This window comes from Mesocricetus auratus, unplaced genomic scaffold, assembly GCF_017639785.1.
Source record: "Mesocricetus auratus isolate SY011 unplaced genomic scaffold, BCM_Maur_2.0 Super-Scaffold_4256, whole genome shotgun sequence".
Lineage (NCBI taxonomy): Eukaryota > Metazoa > Chordata > Mammalia > Rodentia > Cricetidae > Mesocricetus > Mesocricetus auratus.
This window is the reverse complement of record NW_024429182.1, coordinates 96,164,297-96,185,898: the sequence shown is the minus strand read 5'-3', so window position 1 is coordinate 96,185,898 and position 21,602 is coordinate 96,164,297. Positions and strand designations below refer to the sequence as shown.

At 38.4% G+C, this 21,602-nt stretch overlaps 1 protein-coding gene across 5 annotated transcripts in view; it reads right to left on the bottom strand.

Annotated features, from left to right (window-relative positions):
* Nup98 (nucleoporin 98 and 96 precursor) overlaps positions 1 to 21,602 on the bottom strand; it is an 83,540-nt gene that overhangs the window by 26,834 nt on the left and 35,104 nt on the right. For all 5 annotated transcript variants that reach the window (XM_040757448.1, XM_040757457.1, XM_040757452.1 and 2 more), the window contains 8 exons: positions 16,566 to 16,699; positions 14,149 to 14,336; positions 12,624 to 12,740; positions 9,653 to 9,951; positions 8,671 to 8,784; positions 7,969 to 8,107; positions 5,606 to 5,783; positions 4,057 to 4,221 (listed from right to left, as the gene is read on the bottom strand). In XM_040757448.1, the coding sequence (XP_040613382.1) occupies positions 4,057 to 4,221; positions 5,606 to 5,783; positions 7,969 to 8,107; positions 8,671 to 8,784; positions 9,653 to 9,951; positions 12,624 to 12,740; positions 14,149 to 14,336; positions 16,566 to 16,699 (1,334 nt within the window). The remainder of the gene's footprint in view (positions 1 to 4,056; positions 4,222 to 5,605; positions 5,784 to 7,968; positions 8,108 to 8,670; positions 8,785 to 9,652; positions 9,952 to 12,623; positions 12,741 to 14,148; positions 14,337 to 16,565; positions 16,700 to 21,602) is intronic.

Here is a 21,602-nt window from a genome sequence, read left to right as displayed (position 1 = left end):
CTCTCTGTAGACCAAGCTGGCCTCAAACTCACAGAGCTCCACCTGCTTCTGAGTCCCAAGTGCTGGGACTAAAGGCATGTGCCACCACACCCAGCAAGAAAGATTCTCTTATACTCAAAAGGATCTTCTTTCTACATTTAATCAACACAGTCAATACTTTAAATACACATACTCTTAATTCCAAGGAAAACGTGTGATAACTCAAGGTGTTATTATTCTGGTCCAATACGAGTACTACTGTTGCCTACCTCCAATACAACTTGTCTTTATTTTAATTGTAAAGACTATGTTCACATAATTTTGTTTGATAATACTGTGTTCTCTTCAAAAAAATTTCACATTAGGGTTTCAAAGGCTTGTGTTTTGCATTTACACACTAAAAAAATTCTGCATAAGGAGTAAGTCTTAATTATACTGGCTTATATTTGGTTTTTAAATTGATATAAGAAAATCAACATGCCTAGTATCTGAAGAAAATTGTGGCTACACACACACATATAAATAGATGTTTAGAATAGTATTCTTTTATTTCAAGTCATAGCATACAGAAATCTTATATCTTAAATCCTGATACCTTTTTTTCCTGAGGGGGAAAAAGTAAGTTTTAAAATTGGGGTTGGAGAGATGGAGCAGTTAAGAGCACTTGCTGCTCTTTCAGGAAACACAGGTTTGGTTTCCAGTATCCACATGGTGGCTCACAATCATCCATTACACCAGTTCCAGGAAATCTGATGCTTTCCGATCTTGCACAGGCACCAGGAATTCATTGGGTACATATATATACATGTGACAAAATATTCATACATTGTTTTTTACATTTCTTTGAATGAATTTACTGACTGAATATGTTTCTGAGCAAGCTAACCTTCTTGCCTTACTGTTATTGAAATCAGGTTCATTTCAATTACATGGCTAGAATAAAAGCAACATCTAAATCCACCTGAGTGTTAAAGGTTTCAGGTCTTTTAGCTTCAAAACCTGCCCAGATATTTCCATCAGCTGCGGAGAATTTAAAAAATTAATTTATGGCTGGGTGGTGGTGGCACACGCCTTTAGTCCCAACACTCGGGAGGAAGAGGCAGACAAATCTCTGCAAGTTCGAGGCTAGCCTGGTCTATAAGAGCTAGTGCCTCCAAAACCCAAAACCACAGAGACACCCTGTCTCAGAAAGAAAAAAAAATATGTCTAAACCCCATAGGAGTTCCATGGAACTGAAGTGATGGAAATCAATGTCAAGCTCCCCAGACTATTAATGCAGTTATCTAGAAACTGGAATTCCAAATCAGGAGCCTGAAACTAGTAACCACAGAAAATAATTTTCCACAGTAGCCTTAATTTACCTGCAGTGAAGGATGATCTGTCAAAATTTTCTCTCACCTAAGTTACAGAAGATCATACAAAACTGTGATTTTTGGGTGGTTAGTCATACCTGCTTTTTAAGGAACAAAGGTAAGGTTTATGAACCGTCCGGAAACATGGAACTGAGACTACTGAATAAAAAGCAGTTTTGTATAAATGTGACCCTTAAAATAAAATATAATCTTTCCTAAACAGCTCAAGAAGCAACCTTCCAAGCCAGGCTGTAGTGGCGCACACCTTTAGTCCCAGCAATCAGGAGGAGAGGCAGGCAGATCTCTGTAAGTTCGAGACCCGTCTGGTCTACAAAGCTACATAGACAAACCCTGTCTCGAAAACAGAAACAAAATCCCAACCAACCAACCAACCAACCAACCAACCAACCAACCAACCAACCAACCAACCAAAAATCAACCTAACATCCTTCCATCTCTGATATAAGATGGGTAGGGGAGTGTGTAGTCTGACATAGGAGGGGTTGGGAACATGTGAGCCCTACATCAGAGTTCAGGAACACCTTACAGAAATCAGCCTCTCTGAGAAGAACCCAACAGTGGGATGTGCGGCAACTTTGACTTAAGATAGTTCAGGTAGTTTCCTGGACCAAGTAAAGCAACTAATATTAATAATTAGCCCATCCCTCAAATGTCACCAGGGGAAGGGGTGCTCCAGAGTCCCATGTTGCTGCCTATATACACTAAGAGCAAAACCTTCATAATGAATGTATACATCCTTTTCTCTCATGTCTGCTCACTGCCCATCAACTTCTTCAACCCCTGCAGCACCCTGTTCACTGTATTCCATTTGCCCAGTTTCAAACCTTACCAGCTCTCTTGGCTAGAGCGTACTCTAAGATAGGCTTTGGTCTCAGTTTTGCCATTAGCTTGCCTACTACACTGTCATTTTATGAATTTAGATTTTTTTTCCTCGTGTCTGATTCTGATGATTAAAGTTGACTACTGACTGCCAATATTTTTGTTTGTTTTTTTGTTTTTTGTTTTTACGAGACAGGGTTTCTCTGTATTGTTTTGGAGGTTGTCAGTCCAGCCTGGCCTCGAACTCACAGAGATTCGCCTGCCTCTGCCTCCGGATTGCTGGGATTAAAGGCGTGCGCCACCACCGCCCGGCCTGACTGCCAATATTACATAAATTTGTTCTTTTTACATGCAGATGAAATTTTTTCCCCAAGCCACATCTTTAAAACCTTACATAATATATTTATCAGCAGAAAGAAAAAAAATACTTAATTCTGTCTTTTTAGAAAAGATTGAGAAAAAAAGGGTTAGGAGTCACACAGATGTAAAAAAGTTGGATAAATAAAAAAATAACCATGCTTGCCTGGGTGGAGGCAGGCGGATCCCTGGTTCTATGAAGTGAGTTCCAAGACAGCCAGGGCTACACAGAGAAACCCTGTCTTGAAACAAAAACAAAAAGGAAAGAAAAAAACAAAAATCAACCAAACAAACCCAAGAACCACGTTCATTTACAGATTTCTTGAGAATGTCTTACTAGGTCAATCAGGCTGGCCTCAAACTCAGAGACCTCACTTCCTCTGCCTCCTAACTCATTTATTAACAGACATTTTTAAAGGGATATTTTAAATGCTACCAAGATTATAAAACTTAAATGTGAGCCAGGAGGTGGTGGCACACATCTTTAATCCCAGCACTTGGGAAGCCAACGCAGGTGCATGTACATGAGTTTGAGACCAGCCTGATCTACAGAGCTACACAGAGAAACCCCATCTTTAAAAACCAGAAACAAATCCTTTACATGTTAACAACTCCAACTTTCACATTTATCATACCCTCCCCTTCCACTCTGTACACATAAATGTAAACACACACAAAATTCTCCAGAAAGCTCCTCCCTAGAAATTATTTAATAAATTATAAAAACCACACATTTGAGCAGCAAAAAGAAATGTAGCATGGAAAAATCCCAAAGGTCTTGCTTTTAGCAGCTGAGAGGTAGAGGGTGTTTTACAAAGTCCCATAACAACTCTTCTTTGAGGGAGTAAGTTAAAAATATTTCTATAACTTGATTGAGTATAAACACCATTCAAATTAAAGTAAATCTCTACCAGTAGGCATTTGATTAATTTACAAACCTTTCCATGTAAGGACAAAAGGTTTATATTGGTTTAACAATACTGAAAAATGATATGACACAAATATTTGTAATAAACAATGTAGTCCCTATTTTCTACACACTAAATAATTTACTTGCTTTTTAAAATTATCTATTTTCATAGAGATTATTAAAATACAGTATCATGAGTTTAATTGAAGTATAAGCAAACAACTTGAGAAAATGGAATTAAAAACTCTTGTAGAAAGCTAATCTGACTTTTAAAAAGTGATGGAGGCAAAGGTCAAGATCAGACTGCACATCATGAAATCAATAAAAGGAGGATTTACTTTGACTTTGCATCAACCCTACACAAGCAAAACGCTATCTCCAGTTGATCATTGATCAAAAAAATTACAAGTCCAAATGAAAAAAATTGAGAATTACAATCTGTAGAATAATGATCCAAACAGCAAGAGAATTCTTTAACTGCTGAGTAAACACTAGCAGCCTGTACCACCTCAGCCTCCCTTGTACGTGTCACGCTCCCAGGGTTGTGTAGCCGAAAGCTGAGGGGCTGCTTTGACTTCTGTATCACCGTTCCATTCACATTCACTGTCCTTTCTCTACCTGAGGTGGAGGTGCAGGTTTGCCATTAAGAGTCATCTGGAAAGTAGTTGCCTGGCCTGCAGGGGGCAAAGGGGCAGTCTTCAACTTCTTTGACGTAGTTTTGGGAGGGTGTTCCTCTTCCTCTTCATCAGAATCCTGAAGGCCATATTTAGAAAAATGGGAGACCTAAGAAGAAAAGAAACCCAGCAAAGTCAATTTTTAAGTATTAAAAGACATAGGGAGAGATACTAGCATAGTTAACGCAGAGCTGGAGAGATAGCTCAGCAGTTCAAGAGTACTGGTTAGTCTTCCAGAGTACCCATATGTCACCTTATAACTAACTGTCTGTAAAACTCCAGGGAACCCAATACCCTGTTCTGGATGCCAAAGGCACGGTACAGAGAAATGAATAAATACATTTCAAATAAAACAAAATGTTAATAATCAGTGTTAGTTTTGTATGAATGTAACAGCTTTCAGTACACATAATAGTTGCTCAAAATTAAATTAATATGCTATATAATACATATCACAATGAGCCAAGCATGGGGGTACACTCCTTTAGTCCTAGCACTAGGAAGGAAGAGCCAAGATGATCTACTTGAGATTCGAGGCCAGCCTGGTCTACAAAGCAAGTTCCTAGACAGCCAGGGCTACACAGAAAAGCTGTCTTGAAAAACCAAAACCAACAAACAAAACAATGAGATTTAAAAATGTACTCCTCCATGGATTCTGACATAAACAACCTAATTGTTCTCTACCTATATACAGGGGCATATAGGTAAATATAGCTAAATCGTCCAGCCTAGAAGAAACCAATGGGTAAGATTATCTAGAACAAGTAGTAGCCAACCTCTCCATTTTCAAGTGTTTATAAGTAAAAATGACAAGGTTGGTTAGATGGACGGATGGCTTAGCAGGTAAAGGTACCTGCTGCCACGTCTGACAATCTGATTTTGATTCGAAGGACTCTAGTCTAGTACAGAGAATGACTCCCACAGGTTGTCTTCTGACATGCACTTTTACACTGACATTTTCTGTAACCACACATATACACGCCTACACACACAACAACTATGCGGGGGAAGGTGGGGGGGTTAGTTGCACGTATCAAGCTAGGGAGATGACATAGTTGGTAAAGTGTTTGCTATGTAATCATGTGTACCTGACTTCAGATCCTCCCCTACCCCAACAGAAAGAAGCTGGGCATGGCCACCATAACTATATAACTACTGGCTAGCCAGTCTTCCTGGTTTGGAAAGCTTTGTGTTCAGTAAGAGATTCTATTTCAAATACATTTAATCCCAGCATTAAGATAGACGCAGAAAGATCTCTGTGAGTTCAAGGAGAGTCTTGTCTCAAACCAAGTTGAAGGTCAGCCAGGGCTACATATTGAGACCCTGACTCACAAAAATTAAAACTGATATGGTAAAGAGCAACAAAAAGAGTCTGACATTGATATACACACATACAACATTTTTGGAAGACCTACTTTACCACTAATAGACAAAGATTTCTAATAGATTAACTTTGTGAAACCAAAAGTTGGAACTGGATTAAGTAACTATACCTTAAACACCCAAGAACCAGTTTCAGGTCGGTACTCCTTGAATTGGGCTCCCTGCTTCCTTGAGACTGCTTCCAATCTTCCCTCATAGTTGATATCAGCAAGTCGATCTGGGCTCTTTATTAAACACCGGGATGTTTTATCTGTTGGCCAAACTCCATCCAATGTAACTTCAGCCTTCCTGTAAAGTATAAACAGGCAAAATATAAATGATTTATATTTACAAATGGAATTCTAGCAACTATGGAAGCCTGAGTCTTTCCATAAAATATTAATAATACAACTACAATGTGACCTAGCTATAGCACTCCTGGTTATATACTTGAAGAACCCCAGGCATACAATGGCTAAGATGTGGTAACAGCTCATGTATCTATCATTGATTAATGGATAAAAGAAGTGATATATACACAGAACAGATTTTATTCTCAGAGTAAAGAAAAAAGAAATCATAGCATTTGTAAGAAAATAGAGATCATTAAGCAAAGTAAGACAAACTGAAAGACAAATACTGCATGCTTTCTCTCATGTGTAGAATATAGATTTAATACATGCATACACATAGGCAAGCACACAGAGTATGTAGATCATGAAAGCAAAAAGGGACCACAAGCCGGGAGTTGGGGGCGCACGCCTTTAATCCCAGCACTCGGGAGAGCAGGTGGATCTCTGTGATTTGGAGGCCAGCCTGGTTTACAGAGCGAGTTCCAGGACAGTCTCCAAAACAATACAGAGAAACCCTGTCTTGAAAAATCAAAAAAGGGGGACCACAATAGCAAAGGGAGGAGGGAAAAACAGAAGACAATAGAATTCATGTAACATGAAAACTGAGGAGAACTATTTCAGGAGCAAGGCAGTGTGTATGTATGTGTGTAGGGGTTAAGAACAAAGTATAATGATAATCTGTATGAAAACACAATGAAATCTCACTGCTCTGCACAACTTCTTTTAAAAAAAAAAAAGGAAAAAAAGAAAAGAAAGAAAAAAAAGCTGAGTATAGTGATCCATGCCATTAACCCTAGCACCTGCTGGGATTAAAAGGTGTGCCACCACCGCTTAGCTTAGTATTCGTCTTCTTGTGACTTTATTTCACTTAGTATAATATCAAGATTCATCCATGCTAAATGTGTCAGAATTTCATCCCTTTTGCTATTTCTGATTTTTAGAAAAAGGGCTTCCAGGTTTCCAAGTGTAGGATTGTCCAGTAACTCAGAGATTTGCCTGCCTCTGCCTCTTGAGTGCTGGAATTAAAGGCAAAAGGTTCTTGGTATAGCCCCCTAGATAGACTACAAATCCCACGCTAGCCTCAGGATCTTTCTGATGCCAAATTAACTCCTTTTTTTATAGGGCTAAATAATAATTCTTCATATGCACATGCCACACTTATCAACGAATTTTCAACGAATATTCTTAGCAGTCAAGAATTAAATACAACATATTGAATCATGAACACAGATGTAAAATATTTCATGATCCTACTGTCAACCATTTTTTTAAAAAACAAGATTATTTTGTTTTATGTGTAGGGTTCTGTGTGTGTGTGCGCTCCCCCCCCCCGTGTGTGTGTGTGTATGTGTGTAGTACACTCTATAGGCATGCCTGGAGAGAGAGAATGGACTACCAGAGTTACAAATAGTTGTGAGTTATGATGTGGTTGCTAGGAACACAAATCCAGGTCCTCTGCAAGAACAGCAAGTGCTCTTAACTACTGAGCCATCTCTTCAGCCTTCACTCCCCACTCCCAACCCCCGTCACTGTCAATTCTTTGGGAAACACAGCTCTGTACTGGAATTCTGCTAATGTGAATTCAATCAACAAATGGTCTAAATTATTCAGAGGATGATGGATGTAGTAGCTAGCACAGAACTGTAACTACAGCACTCTTCTGGCTGAAGCAGGACTGCCATGAATCAAGGCCAGGCTGGGGTATATCTTGAGTTCAGGACCATATAGGGCTATATTATGAAACCCTGTCCAACCCCCACTCCACCCCAAGCAATCTATGGCAAGAAAATGGCTAAAATAAAACAAAATAAAGGTTAAAATCTCACATTAAAAAAGTGTGTCAGCAGCAAAACAAAAGGAAATACAGAAACAAAGTGATCACTAACTTGTATGAGGCCCTGGATTAATTCCTGGCACTGAAAATCAAAATTAAACAAAAGAAAAAGTAAATTTCCAGTGTTGAACATTCCTGAAAATCACCTGGACATGTTACAATTAGGTAATGTTCTAAAGTCATAGTATATAATTATCACTTATACTTTCAAATAAAAGCAGAAAAACAATTATACTTTATATCAAGCTTATAGAAAAAATCCAATTTATTTGGTTATTTTATTTTCTGTATGTAAATAAATCCATACCTATTTAGTCCTTCACCCACAGGTGGCTTTTGGTTATCATCTACATAGACAATAACTTCTTTCCTTCGGATATGTACGATATCATCTAAATTTAGATTTGTCAAATTCACATCTCCTTCAAAATAGATTGAGCCATACCCTAAAATTCAGAGCAAATAGTTAAAGATCCTATATATAGGAGGAAAAGGCATTTTTAATTTGTAGTGATTAGCAAGGAAGAATATGCAACCTAAAATATTATTTTAACCTCCCAGAAATTCATCAAGAGGTTTCTTGCCTCAAAATATGGCAAGAGTGGGGAAAGAGGAATGGCATTCCATTGTTATCAGATGCAATACCTACAGCTTACATTTATGCTTTCTCAAATCTTACCAAGTGCTGTTCTATGAACAACTTGGGTCCTAGTCTGCTACATAAAATACTTGATCCCCTTTAAAATACAATATCACTAAGTAAATTTTTTCTAGTATGAAACTGAACCAAAGTATTAAACTTAGTATATCCTGAAGTTTCTTTAATTGTGAAAAATTATCACAATTACCAAACACAAACAGGTATGTCTAAGCCCCCAAATGCTACACAGCTCTAATCTTCCTTGCTTTGTTATTTGTCAATGTGTCAATTGTTTAAAGTCAAGGAAGAACCAAATACAGGAAAAGCACAGTCTCTTAGTTATATACTCACTCCTAAATTCACACATACCTTTACGACCAATGGTGAAGTCTGAAACAATGCATTCTCCCTTTTCATTCGTAATTTTAGCAAGGTCATCCATAGATGGAATAGTATAATAACCAACTTTTGTGAGAACAATGCCTGTGACCAAAAGTCAGAAGATACTGTGATTTTCTTGGGTAGAATAGTATTCATTTTACTTTCATATAAAACCTTTTTCTATAACCAGGCAGTGATAGTGCACACTTTTAATCCCAACACTCAAGAAGCAGAGGCAGCTGCATCTCCGGAGTGAGATCTAAATGTTCTACACAGAAAAACCCTGTCTCAAAAAAAAAAAAGTCTATGAAACAAGTGTGGGGTTATTCGTGTATCCCAGTCTGGCCTTGAACTTTGAGACATGGAGTCTCTTAGCCTCCTGTCTCCACCTATCGAGTGCTGAACTTGGGATGCAGAGGCAGAAAGATCACTGAAAGTTTTCAGAAAACATGAGCAAAAAACTCCACCCCACCCAATAAAGGAAAAACAAAAACATTTAAAATGTGATGAAGCCAAATAAATAAATAAAATAAAAAGCCGGGCAGTGGTGGCGCACGCCTTTAATCCCAGCACTCGGGAGGCAGAGAGGTAGACGGATCTCTGTGAGTTCTAGGCTAGGCTGGACTGGCAGCCTCCAAAACAATACAGAGAAACCCTGTCTCGTTTGTCAATGTGTCAATTGTTTAAAGTCAAGGAAGAACCAAATAAAATGTGATGAAGTCGATTTAACTTTGTTTAACCCTAAAATTTACAGATTGTATTTACTATAGAGCCCAATTTTTAATGTGTACATTCTATAATATGGTAGGTAGTTGATAGACCATACTGCAGTGGGTCTATCTCAAATTTACAAGTCAGGTAGACACGACAGTCACTTTGGCTATAGAAAGTGGGCTCTTCTGACCACATCATTAATTTAAAGACAACAGTTTAATCTGCTTCAAAAATATAAGATGTATGTGGATCTGACCTGCTGGATGTATATGGTAAGAATTATTTTCTATTTCTTCTCGGTCGTCTTGCAACGACTCATCATGGAAAGATGTCTCTTCACTGCTTCCTTCGAGTCCATTGCGCAAAGCAGCCCGCATGTTCAAAGCAACAATGGTATCGTCCACACTGCTGCTGCTGTTATTTTTGTTTCCAACACTCTCAGGGGTTTGAGGAATGGGTTTGGCTATAGGGTTAGTGTAAAAACGTGATACAAGAGAGTCATCATCTCCATCCTGCTGATGGTTCTCATCAACAGGTTTGCTCAGGAAGCTAAATCTGAAGAGAGAAAAAATAATGCCTTAGTCACTAGCAACAGTAATGACAATGATAACAGTTAATCTTCATTACGTGTCTGATATTACACTGAATGATTCAATAAATTAAAATTAATACTTATAGTAATCATGTGAAATAGATGTAACTACTGACTGTAATTTATAAAAAAGGAAATGGAGACAAAATAATAATAATAATAATCTTGCGTAATATCACAAAGTTGTTGAGTACTAACTAGAGTTGAGGTTTTAAAACAGAAAATGCAGGGCCGGAGAGATGGCTCAGTAGTTAAGGGCATGTATTGCGTTTATAGGTTCAATTCCCAGCACCCACATGGTGGTTCACAACTGCTTGTGCCTCCAGTTCTAGGGGATCTGGTCCACACAGGTACTAGGCACACAAGTGGTGTACATAGACATACATGCACCCATGAAAATTAAAAACAAACAAACAAAAATAGAAAATCTACCTCCAGATTTAATGGCCTTAACTGCTCATTTACAAGGGAATACATCTGAACATTCCCCTCCTGCTGTGTGAGTGGGATCTAGGGAATCAAACTTAGGTCATCACCTTTATTCTTTGAGCCATCCCCTTCAGCCTATCAAATCTTTGAATAAAACAAAACAACAAACACACAAAAAAACTATTTGCTATTATATGGAAATAAATGATTAGTGCTTAATGTCAAAAAGAAACACTGAAATTTTAAATTGGGTTGGGATGATGACTCAGCTTTTATGAGCACTGTCTTCTGTTCCAGAGAGGCCCAGGGTTTGATTCCCAGCACTCACAAGGAAGCTATTAACAGCTGTAATTAAGTTCTAATGGGTATCAAATGGCATCCTTTTATTGCCTCTGCAGGCACTGCATACACACAATGCACATACATACTTAAGGGCAAAAGGCTCATACGCAAAAATTTAAAATCTCAAAATTTGAATTTAAACTTTAATATTACAAGAGGTTAGGAAATACTTTAATAAGAAATAAATTATTCTTAAAAAGATAACCCAGGACTGGAGAGATGGCTCAGAAGTTAAGAGCACTGATTGCTCTTCCAGAGGACCCAGGTTCGATTCCCAGCACCCACATGGCAGCTTACAACAGTCTGTAACTCCAAGATCTGACACTCTCACACAGACATAAATTCAGGCAAACACCAATGCACATAAAATAAGAATAACTTATTTTAAAAAGATAATCCATGAGCCGGGCGTTGGTGGTGCCCAGCACTCGGGAGGCAGAGGCAGGCGGATCTCTATGAGTTCGAGGCCAGGCTGGACGGACAGCCTCCCAAACAGAGAAACCCTGTCTCGTAAAACAAAAAAAAAAAAAAAAAAAAAAAAAATCCATTATTTTGAATAAAAGAATATCAAATAACCTGTATATATTTTCACTAGTGGAGAACTAATTAAATCATCTTATATTTACCACAATGACCACCAAACCATTAAGAATGAGAAATTAAGTTAGGTTGGTTGAGCACATTAAAATCTCAGCACTCTGGTCTGGTGTTGGTGGCGCACACCTTTAGTCCCAGCACCCGGAAGGCAGAGGCAGGTGGATGTCTGTGAGTCTGAGGCCAGCCTGGTCTACAGAGAGAGTTCCAGGACATCTTCCAAACCCTGTCTCAAAAAAACCAACCAAACAAACAAAAGTGAATTCCAAGTCTGCCTATCTACAGATGGAGATCTAGGACAGCCAGGGCTACAGAGAAGTCCTGTCTTAGCAGAAGGGGAGGGGGGGTGTGGAGAAGGGGAGAATGTTAATAGGTGTGACAAAAAGGCTCAGTGGGTAAAACAGACTAAATGACCCTAAGTTTAAACCCTAAGGGCCACATGGTGGAATGAGAGAGCCAACTGCTGTGGAATATTATTGTGACTATGGAAAGGTGTGCTACATTAGTTTCTGCAGCATTTGTTAATGATGCAAAGATATAAGTCTGAATATTTGGTCTGCATGAAATGTATGTGCACCACATGCATGATTGGTACCTACAGATATCAAAAGAGTTACAGGTATGTGGGTGTTGAGAACCAGATTCAGATCCTCTGCAAGAGCAACAAGTGTTCTTAATAACTGACCCATATTACCAGGTTTCTACTTACTCATGCTTAATATTATTTGTTTTTATTTTATGTGCATGAATGTTTTGCCTGTATGTATGTATGTATGTATGTATGTATGTATGTATGTATGTATGTAACATACATACATGGTACCCCTAGAACTAGAATTGGGAATGGTTTTGAGACAGTTACCATGTGCATGTTGGGAATTGAACACTAGTCCTTCCCAAGAACACCCAGTGATCTTAACTGCTGAGCAATTCTGCCAGCCTATTTTACTTTTACTTGTTTATGTGGTGGGTCCTTGGGCTCAATTAAGTACTTGTGCTTTCTTCCCCTCTTCCCGCCCTGGCTGTCCAAGAACTCATGCTCTAGACTAGACCGGCATCAAACTCAGGGATCCGCCTGCTGGGATTAAAGGTGTGCATCACCACTGCCTGGCAGAGCTCCAGTAATTTTAAGGTTTAAAGTACTCAAGAAGTATTAACATAACATCTAAACTATAATACATATAATATTCATCAATCTTTATAAAGTTAGAATTGTTTAAAACAAAACAGAACTATTAGCAGGAACATTTGCAAATAGAATTCAGCTTACCTCTCTCCATTTTCTGGATACTCAGATGGTGACGCTAGATCTTCTGAATCATGATTAACAGGAGAAAAGAGATTGCTATTGTTGAGATTTTTCAAAACCAACTTCTTGATGCTCTTTCTAAAATTAGAGACCAAAAGAAATAGAAAAAATTAAGGTGTATACAAGTATAACAAACAAACAAACAAACATCATTTTCAAAGCGCCACAAGGGCACTCTTACACGATAGATAGATAGATAGATAGATAGATAGATAGATAGATAGATAGATAGATAGATAGATAGGTCAGTCAATCAGTCCTGATGCGCCCATATCATTTTTTGAGTAGTTAAAGAGCCTTGATATTGTTCTACTTTCCATCCTGTTACTGTGGTAAAACACTGACCAAAAGCACCTTAAGAAAGGAAAGGATGTATTTGGCTTCCATGTCCAATTTATACTCCCATAATTGAGGGAAGTCAGGGCAGAAATGCAAGGTAGGAACTTGAAGTAGAAACCTTGGTGAAATGCTGTTTGCTGGCTCATTCTTGGACATATGTTTAGTCAGCCTTTTAAAAATATGCATTTTTATTATTGTTATTATTATTATTATTATTTTGGTTTTTACGAGACAGGGTTTCTCTGTATTGTTTCGGAGGCTATCGGTCCAGCCCGGCCTCGAACACACAGAGATCCGCCTCCTCTGCTGGGATTAAAGGCGTGTGCCACTACCGCCCGGCAGCATTTTTATTATTTTTAAAAGTGTGTATGTGTCTTGTCTGTCTGTGGTAAATTGATAGGGTCTCTATGTAACCCAGGGTTACCTCCAAGTCACAGAGATTGGCTGCCTCTACCTCTGGAGTGCTGGGATTAAAAATGTGTGTTACATACTTAGCTTCAAGGATATTTTCCAGTTTAATCTGAATCTTCTCAGCTTTATTGTTCAAAACAAGTGCAATATATTTGAGGCTGTATGATGTGGTATTGCTCGCCTTTAATTTAATCCCAGCACTTGGGAGGCAAAGGCAAGCATATTGGGATAAAGCAATTTGCATATTATGGATGCATGCATGAAGAAGTCAGATATGGGTCTTAGACATCATGCTTTACCACTTTCCACCTTATTTTGTTGAGACAGGGTCTTTTACTTATGGAGATACACAGACAGATAATCCTCCTATCTCTACTACTACAATGTACAGATTTATAGACAAGCATGTGATCTTGTATGTATGGCTTCTAATGTGGGTGCTGGGGATTTGAGATCAGGTCCTCATGCTTGTATAACAAATATCTTATCCACTGAGCCATCTCCCCAGTTCACAGCCCATATTTAAAGATTTTGACCAGGCTGTGGTGCCCATTTTTAACCCCAGCACTCAGGAAGCAGAGACAGACAAATCTTTTGTTTTAGAAAACAAAATAAAACATGAACATGTAAAATTAGAATCAGTTATCAAAGTATTTATGCTAATGATTTTACCTTAGATAATGAAAACAGGTTTTATTGCTTAAATAACTATATTGTTTAACAACAATAAACTCACTTGGGCATGAATGCTCCGTTGGCTAAGGATGGCTCATCATCATCCAGCCCATCAAAGAGATGTGATTTGGCTGTACCAGTTGTTTGCAAAGCCTTTGGTCTGACTCTTGTGGCAGGGCGAGGTGTAAGTTTATAATGAGTAGGTGTAGTAAGAGCCTTCTGAGCTGCTGGGTTGGTTGGTTTCAGTCTCTGAAAAGAAAAAGAAAAGCAACAAGCAAGCTTGAGATGGGTGTTTACAACTGTAACACCAGCAGTTGGTAGACTAAGGCAGGGGTATCGTCTAGTCAAGGCCAGCCTGGTTACACAGAGAGGCCCAGACCTGCCATGTCTACATAGCAAGACACTGCCTCAAAAAGAAGCACCAAGGAATATTACAGTTTATTTCAATTACGGCACTAATTGTAACAATAGGAAGATCAGGCCCAGTGAGTCACATCCTACCCAAACCAATCCTTTTATTTTGAGACAGGTATCTCTCTATACAGCTTTGTGTCTGCCCGGAACTTGTACTATATAGACCAAGATGTCATTGAACTCAGAGAAACACTTGCCTCTGGCTCTCAAGTGTGAGGATTAAAGGCATGCACCACCATATTTGGCTTTCACACCTTTAATCCCAGCATTTAGGAGATAGAGTCAGAAGGACTACAAGGTGAGGCCAGACTAGGTTAACCAAATTTCAAATTTCATCTTGTACCAGGTCCCTTAAACCAAGGGCACTAACACCTAATATCATATGTGTATCTATATATGGAGCCCTGTGCTTCGTTTGTTTTTCTGATTAGTGTCAGACATTTGAAATATTTACCTTTCTTCCTTTTTTTGAAATATTTACCTTTCTATAGAACTTGTCATCCTTTCAGTTCCCACTTTAATTGACTTGTCAAACATCTTTTTTAAAAATTATTTCTCTTATTTTATGAGTATCTATGGGTGTGCACCGAGAAGGCCAGAAGACGGCATTGCATCTGGGTCCTCTGCAAAAGCAGGAAGTACTCTCAATGACCGAACCACCTCTATGACCTCTGATGTAACATCCTTTAAAACCCAATTGATAAAGTAGATTTCGGAAGTGCTTTATAAATGAAGATATACTAATACAAAATTCTTAATACATCTTGTACATTTTCTTCTTAATAAAAAATTAACAGTTTGCCAGGCAGTGATGGCAAATGCCTTTAATTCTAGCACTTTCGAGGCAGAGGCAGGCGGATCACTGTGAGTTCAAGGTCAGCCTGGTCTACAGAGCTATGTCTAGGGCAGCCAGTGCTGTTACACCGAGAAAACCTGTCTCAACAAACAAAACAAAATTGCCACTTAAAGTGCATTACTTGTCTGTTGCTAAAATACACTGATAAAAAGCAACTTAAAGTTCACAATTTCATATTATACTACAATAGCTGGGGAGTCAAGGCATGAACTTGAAGCAGCTAGTCACCTCATATCCACAATCAAGAACAGAAAGGAATAAATTCATGAATGTCTAGTAGGCTTATACAGTCCAGGACTCTAAACCATTTCCACAACAATTAAGGCAATCAAGACCATCCTCTTGCTAATAAGTCTACAGGTTTAAACTGATGAAGTAATCTCTCATTGAGACTCCCCAGTGATGCTAGATTTTGGCAAGCTGACAAAACTAATGATTATAATTCAGTAATTTTTATATTTTGTCAAGGCAACATAACCATTATCACTATCTAATTCTACCACATTCCATTACTTCAGATACTCTGTACACCCCAATTCCTCTTCACCCTTTGTCAACCACAAATCCAATTTCTCTATGAATTCTGACTTGTGAATAAACAAAATCCTGTTGCAACATGCTGGCTTCTTTCAAGGTGTACTTTGAAAGTTCACCTGTGTACTCTGTCCCTTTCATTAGATGACGATGTCCTTTGTATAACATTCTGTTTACTCAGTTATCAAAAAATTGGTTCCTCAAGTATTGCATCTACTATATTTAGCTACAATAATCTTAAATTTTCAGAGGTCTGAACAAGCTCATAAAGTTCTTTCTCTTGCTATGTATCCTTAACATTAAATATGATGCCTTCCTTACCATATTTGGGCATCAGGCTGTATGGATAGCATAATATTCCTCTAGTTACAACTTAAATTTACACAGTACTTTAAAAAGTACCAAAGGGGACTTGGGAGATGGCTGAATCGGTAAAGTACTTGCCTTGCAGGAATGAAGACCTAAGTATGATCCCTAAAAGCTGTATCAGAAAAGTCTTCCTCCCAGCTCTAGAAAAGTGGAGACAGGTGGACTCTTAACAACAGCATCAGAACCAAGTGTTGATTTACCAGACCTTCACCTCTACTTGTCACAAGTGTGGATTGTCAAAATGCAGTGCTCTGGAGCAATGTTAACTGTGGTCCCTTTGACCATAAAAAGAATAAAAAAATTACCTCTTCTTTCTTCTTAGGATCTGACATAGGATTCCTGAAGAGAGGGGAGTCTCCAAAGGGTGAGTATGTCAGACTATTGAGGTGCTGCTGGAGAACAGCCTGCTGGGCAGCAGATGCATTTGGATCTGTTAACGCTATTTGAAAGAAAAGGATGGGAGTAGAGAGTAAGTTCAAGGATCCAGCACATTAATGTCAGATAACTGAACACTAAAGAAATCTTTAAATGTTCAGACCCACGCAATAGTATTGTTAAGCAGGACAATGAGCAAACTAAAAACACAAAACCATGAATAAAAGTAAGCAAAGATATGGAAACCCATTTCCTAAGAGACATTACATATAAAAATTCATGGTTTTGTTCTTATCTGCCACTAGTATACATTACAAGACAGTTACAGTAGTCTTAGCTGGTTATGATGGCACATGATTAAGAGGCTGGAACATAAGAATCAGGAGTTCAAGTCTAGTCTAGACCACAAACCAAGTTCTAGGCTGACCAGCTAATTTAATTTTCTCTCAAAGCATAAGAATTGAACATTTTCTACCAGGCAGTGGTAGCACTTGCCTTTGATCCCAGCAATGGGGAGGTAGAGGCACTAAGATCTGTAAGCCAGGTCTACAATACAGAGAAACCCTGTCTCGAAAAACAAAAACAAACAAACAAAAAAAGAAAACAAACAAAAAAATAGTTCTCATATAGCAGTAGCGGCAGGAGCAGGAACAACCACCATCACCAGAATAGAAAGTTCAGAGTTAAAATCATACCACAGTAGAACCACCTTAGTTAAACAAACTGGTAAAACTGGATAGACCCAGCCAGGCTTGATGGCTCAGACCTGTAATCCTATCAGTTGGAAGGCTTAAGGATTGCTATGAGTTTGAAGCCACTTGGGATACAGAAAGAGACCCTGTCTGAAACACACATAAAGCTACACAATGTAAAAAAAAAAAAAGTTCACTGTTGATATTTAAGGAATAGTACAAATATGGTCAAGAATTAGAGATCCGGCCGGGTGGTGGTGGCGCATGCCTTTAATCCCAGCACTCGGGAGGCAGAGGCAGGCGGATCTCTGTGAGTTCGAGGCTGGGATGGACCGACAGCCTCGAAAATACAGAGAAACCCTGTCTCGTAAAAACCAAAAAAAAAAAAAAAAAAAAAAAAAAAGAATTAGAGATCCAGAACAGAATATTTAAAGAGCATATAGTAACTGAATTTGGGAAAGTCACTAAAACAATTTAAGAATACAGACAAAATGGTAGCCCACATCTATAATTCCAGTTACTTGCAAGGCTAGAGTTACTTGCAAGGGGTGAGTTCAAGGTTAACCCTGCTAACATATTAAAATCCTGCCACAAACGAATAATAAAAAAAAAGATTAGATCAAAGCAAAAAATATATACAAATTATCTTCTGTGACATGACATTACCAATAAACAAACCAGTATTATTATTATGAGAAGTTAGGCAAGGAGACTAAGTTTCAGAAACAATAAACTTATTTCCTTTGGTATTGGGGATTGAAGCTAGGTTCTCATACATGCTAGGAAAACACTACCAGGGTGCTATATCCCTTACTCGGCATTGGGTTTCTTGACATTCACTTATCCCTTAAAAAAAATCTGATCTCTAAACACTGACCTATGGGTCACACTAAGTGGACTTGCTTACAAGAATTAAAAAACAAGGGGCTAGGGAGATAGAGCAGTGGTTAAGAGAACTGGCTGTTTTTTCCAGAGGACCTGGGTTCAGATCCCAGCACCCACAGAGTGGCTTATAACCATATCTAACTATAGTTCCAGAGCATCTGATGGCTTCTTATGGTCACCACAGGCAGGAGGTATACAGAAACACATGCAAGCAAAACAGCTACATATATAACTTAACAAAGACCGGGCAGTAAGTGGTACATGCCTTTAGTCCCAGCACTGGAGAGGAAAAGGCAGGCGGACCTTTGAAAACTCAAGGCCAGCCTGTTTTACAAAGAGAAACTCTGTCTCAAAAAAAAAAAATCTTTTAACAAAACCAAGCAAAGCATACTTAGGAAAATTTGTTTGACATTACACCAAAAAGGATATAGGATCCAGAGAGAAGGTTCAGCAGTTAAGAGCATAAGCTGGTCTTCCAGAAAGCCAACCAGAGTTCAGTTCCTTACACCCATACGAGGCAGTACACAAACACCTGTAATTTCAGCTCCAGGGGATATGTCGTCTCTGGCCTACTTGAAGAACCACACACAGTATGCACAGACACAGACACTAACTTTACACACACACAGATTAAACTGTCCTACTTGAACACGAACAAGCACACGAACACACACACACATTAAAATTGTCCTAAAATAAAAGGTGTATATGGCGGGTATGATTCAATGGTTAAGAGTACTTGCTACTTTTACAGAGACTTGTAGTTCAGTTCCCAGCATCCACATGATGACTCAAAATCATCTGTAATTCAAGTTCCAGGGAAATAATAACCTCTTCTGGCTGCTGCAGGCACCAGGCACACACATTCAAGGTGCACATACATCCATGTGGCCAAAACACATAAAATAGTCTAAACAATTTTTTTTTGAAGATACAGAGAAGAAAGCTGACATGTGAGCAAAAATTAAGAGAACAAACACTAGTGAGACTACTACTGGTATTATATGCTGGTTACAACAATTTGAAAACATCACAGAATTAAATTATGACCAAATCATTAAAGGGATTGAGGAAAAAGACAAAAGCAAAACCAAAATCAAGCCTTTCTAATGACAGAGACAAGACTAATGTTCGTTGTTTGTTTTTTAATGACAGGGTTTCTCAGTAGGTCTTTCTGTCTTATAACTTGTTCTTAGACCAGGCTGACCTCAAACTCAGGGATCCACCTGCCTCTACCTCCCGAGTACTGGGAAAAATAGTTCTAACACACCAATTCTGCTTGGAGTTAGGTAAAAAAGCAACATTTGGATAGAATTTCTAAAGAGAAAAGTTTAGATAATAATAAACCAATGGAGAACAGTGGAGCAGAACCTACAAGAAACTGAAGATGGGACTTCTGCCCAATAATTGCTGACTATAACAAGTCTAGCACCTTTTAACTGAAACTTTTTGATACAAAGGTAGACATTCTTAAAGTTAATAGAATTATTTTTAAATGCACTAACAAACAACTGTAATATAAAACCCTTGAATCAAGAGTCGAGTGTGGTCACGCTTGCTAACATTCCCAATACTTGAGAGGTAGTATAGAAGGATCAGGAGTTCAAAGCCAGCCTTTCTTTTTTTATTTAAGATTTTTTTTAAAGAATTTATTATGTATACAGCACTTCATGTATGCCTGCAGGCCAGAAGAGGGCTCCAGATCTCATTACAGATGGTTGCAAACCACCATGTGGCTGCTGGGAATTGAACTCAGGACCTCTGGAAGAGCAGCCAGTGCTCTTAACCTCTGAGCCATCTCTCCAGCCCAAGGCCAGCCTTTCTAATACAATATGATCATCTCAAAAATAGAGATCAGGGGGAACAGAACAGATTTGATCAAGTAGGACTAAAATAGGACAGAAGAATAAATGTACCGTCCATATGAAGAGGCCAGGAATATAACTCAGCTGATAGTGTGTCTATTTTGCACAAAATTCTTGGTCTGATTGATTCCTATACTACATTATCAAAAGCACAAAGGAACATATTCCCGATAATTCAAGTACTGGGGTTTGGAGGTAGAAGGATCAGAAGATTAGTGTCATTCTCTGATACACAGTGAGCCTGAAGTCAACCTAGGGTACATGAGATTCTGTACTTTTTTTTAAGTCCACCTATTAAACTATCCATTGTCATTTTAACTTCCCTGATACTCAATAGATAGAATGAAAACTAAACTAAATAAATCCATGGAAAGGACAAAAGCAACTATTGAGAGAAATGGCACTATCCATTAACTGAGAATTCACATTCTGACATTTAGGGAACTTTTGAATATCTATTTTCAGACTACAAATTATATAATGAAGGATTCTGGTAAATACAAACACAAAGTTGCCAGCCAGGTTTTCATTACTTTTAAATATGAATAGAAAAGATCACAAAACAGGATCAAAATTAAAACAATTCTAATGAATTAAGGAACAAAAGATAGTTGAAAATTTTAGTACCAATTAGCAAACCCAGAGTTCAAGAAAAATCAATGTCTAAAACCAGATGCCTGAAAAGAGCAGCAGTCAAGAAATCTTTGGGGTTCCTTTGTTATTTTGAGATAGGGACCTATGCAACTGACGCTAGCTCTGTATTTACAACTTAGCTAAGAAATATGTTTGTTTTTTCAAGACAGGGTTTCTCTGTGGCTTTGGATACTATCCTGGAACTAGCTTTGTAGACGAGGCTGGTCTCGAACTCACAAAGATCCGCCTGCCTCTGCCTCCTTGAGTGCTGAGATTAAAGGTGTGGGCAACCTACGCCCATCTAAGAAATATCTTAAATTCTTGATCCCTGTGACTGCTCTAGTGCCACTTACACGTGGGTGCCAATATGCCTAGCTTTCAAATTATTTTTAGCCAAAGAACAGAAAACAGTAATAAGCTGTGAGTCATATCAACTATCACTATAAAAGTATGAAGACAAGGAGCTGGAGAGTTGGCTCAGCAGTTAAGAGCATTTGTTCTTGCAGAGGACCCACATTCAATTTCTAGCACCCATATAACTCAAACTTGACTCCAGTGCCAGGGGATCTGATGTTCTCTTCTGATCTCCTCGTGTACCCAGTGCACACCTGGTCTACTTACATACATGCAAGCAAAACATTCATACACATAAAATAACATCTAAACACTTCAAATATATTTACATACATGACAAGAAGAGGAAAAAAGACTAAGGAAGACACTGATAACCCATCTGATAAAGGAAATTTAAGAAACTATCACAGAATTTAAATGTATAATGATCTCAAAATGTAGAACAAGTGTTGTGACAAAACAGCGCATGAATTTTGTCATATAAATTCATTCCTGGCTGGGCATGGTGGTGCACATCTTTAATCCTAGTATTTGGCAG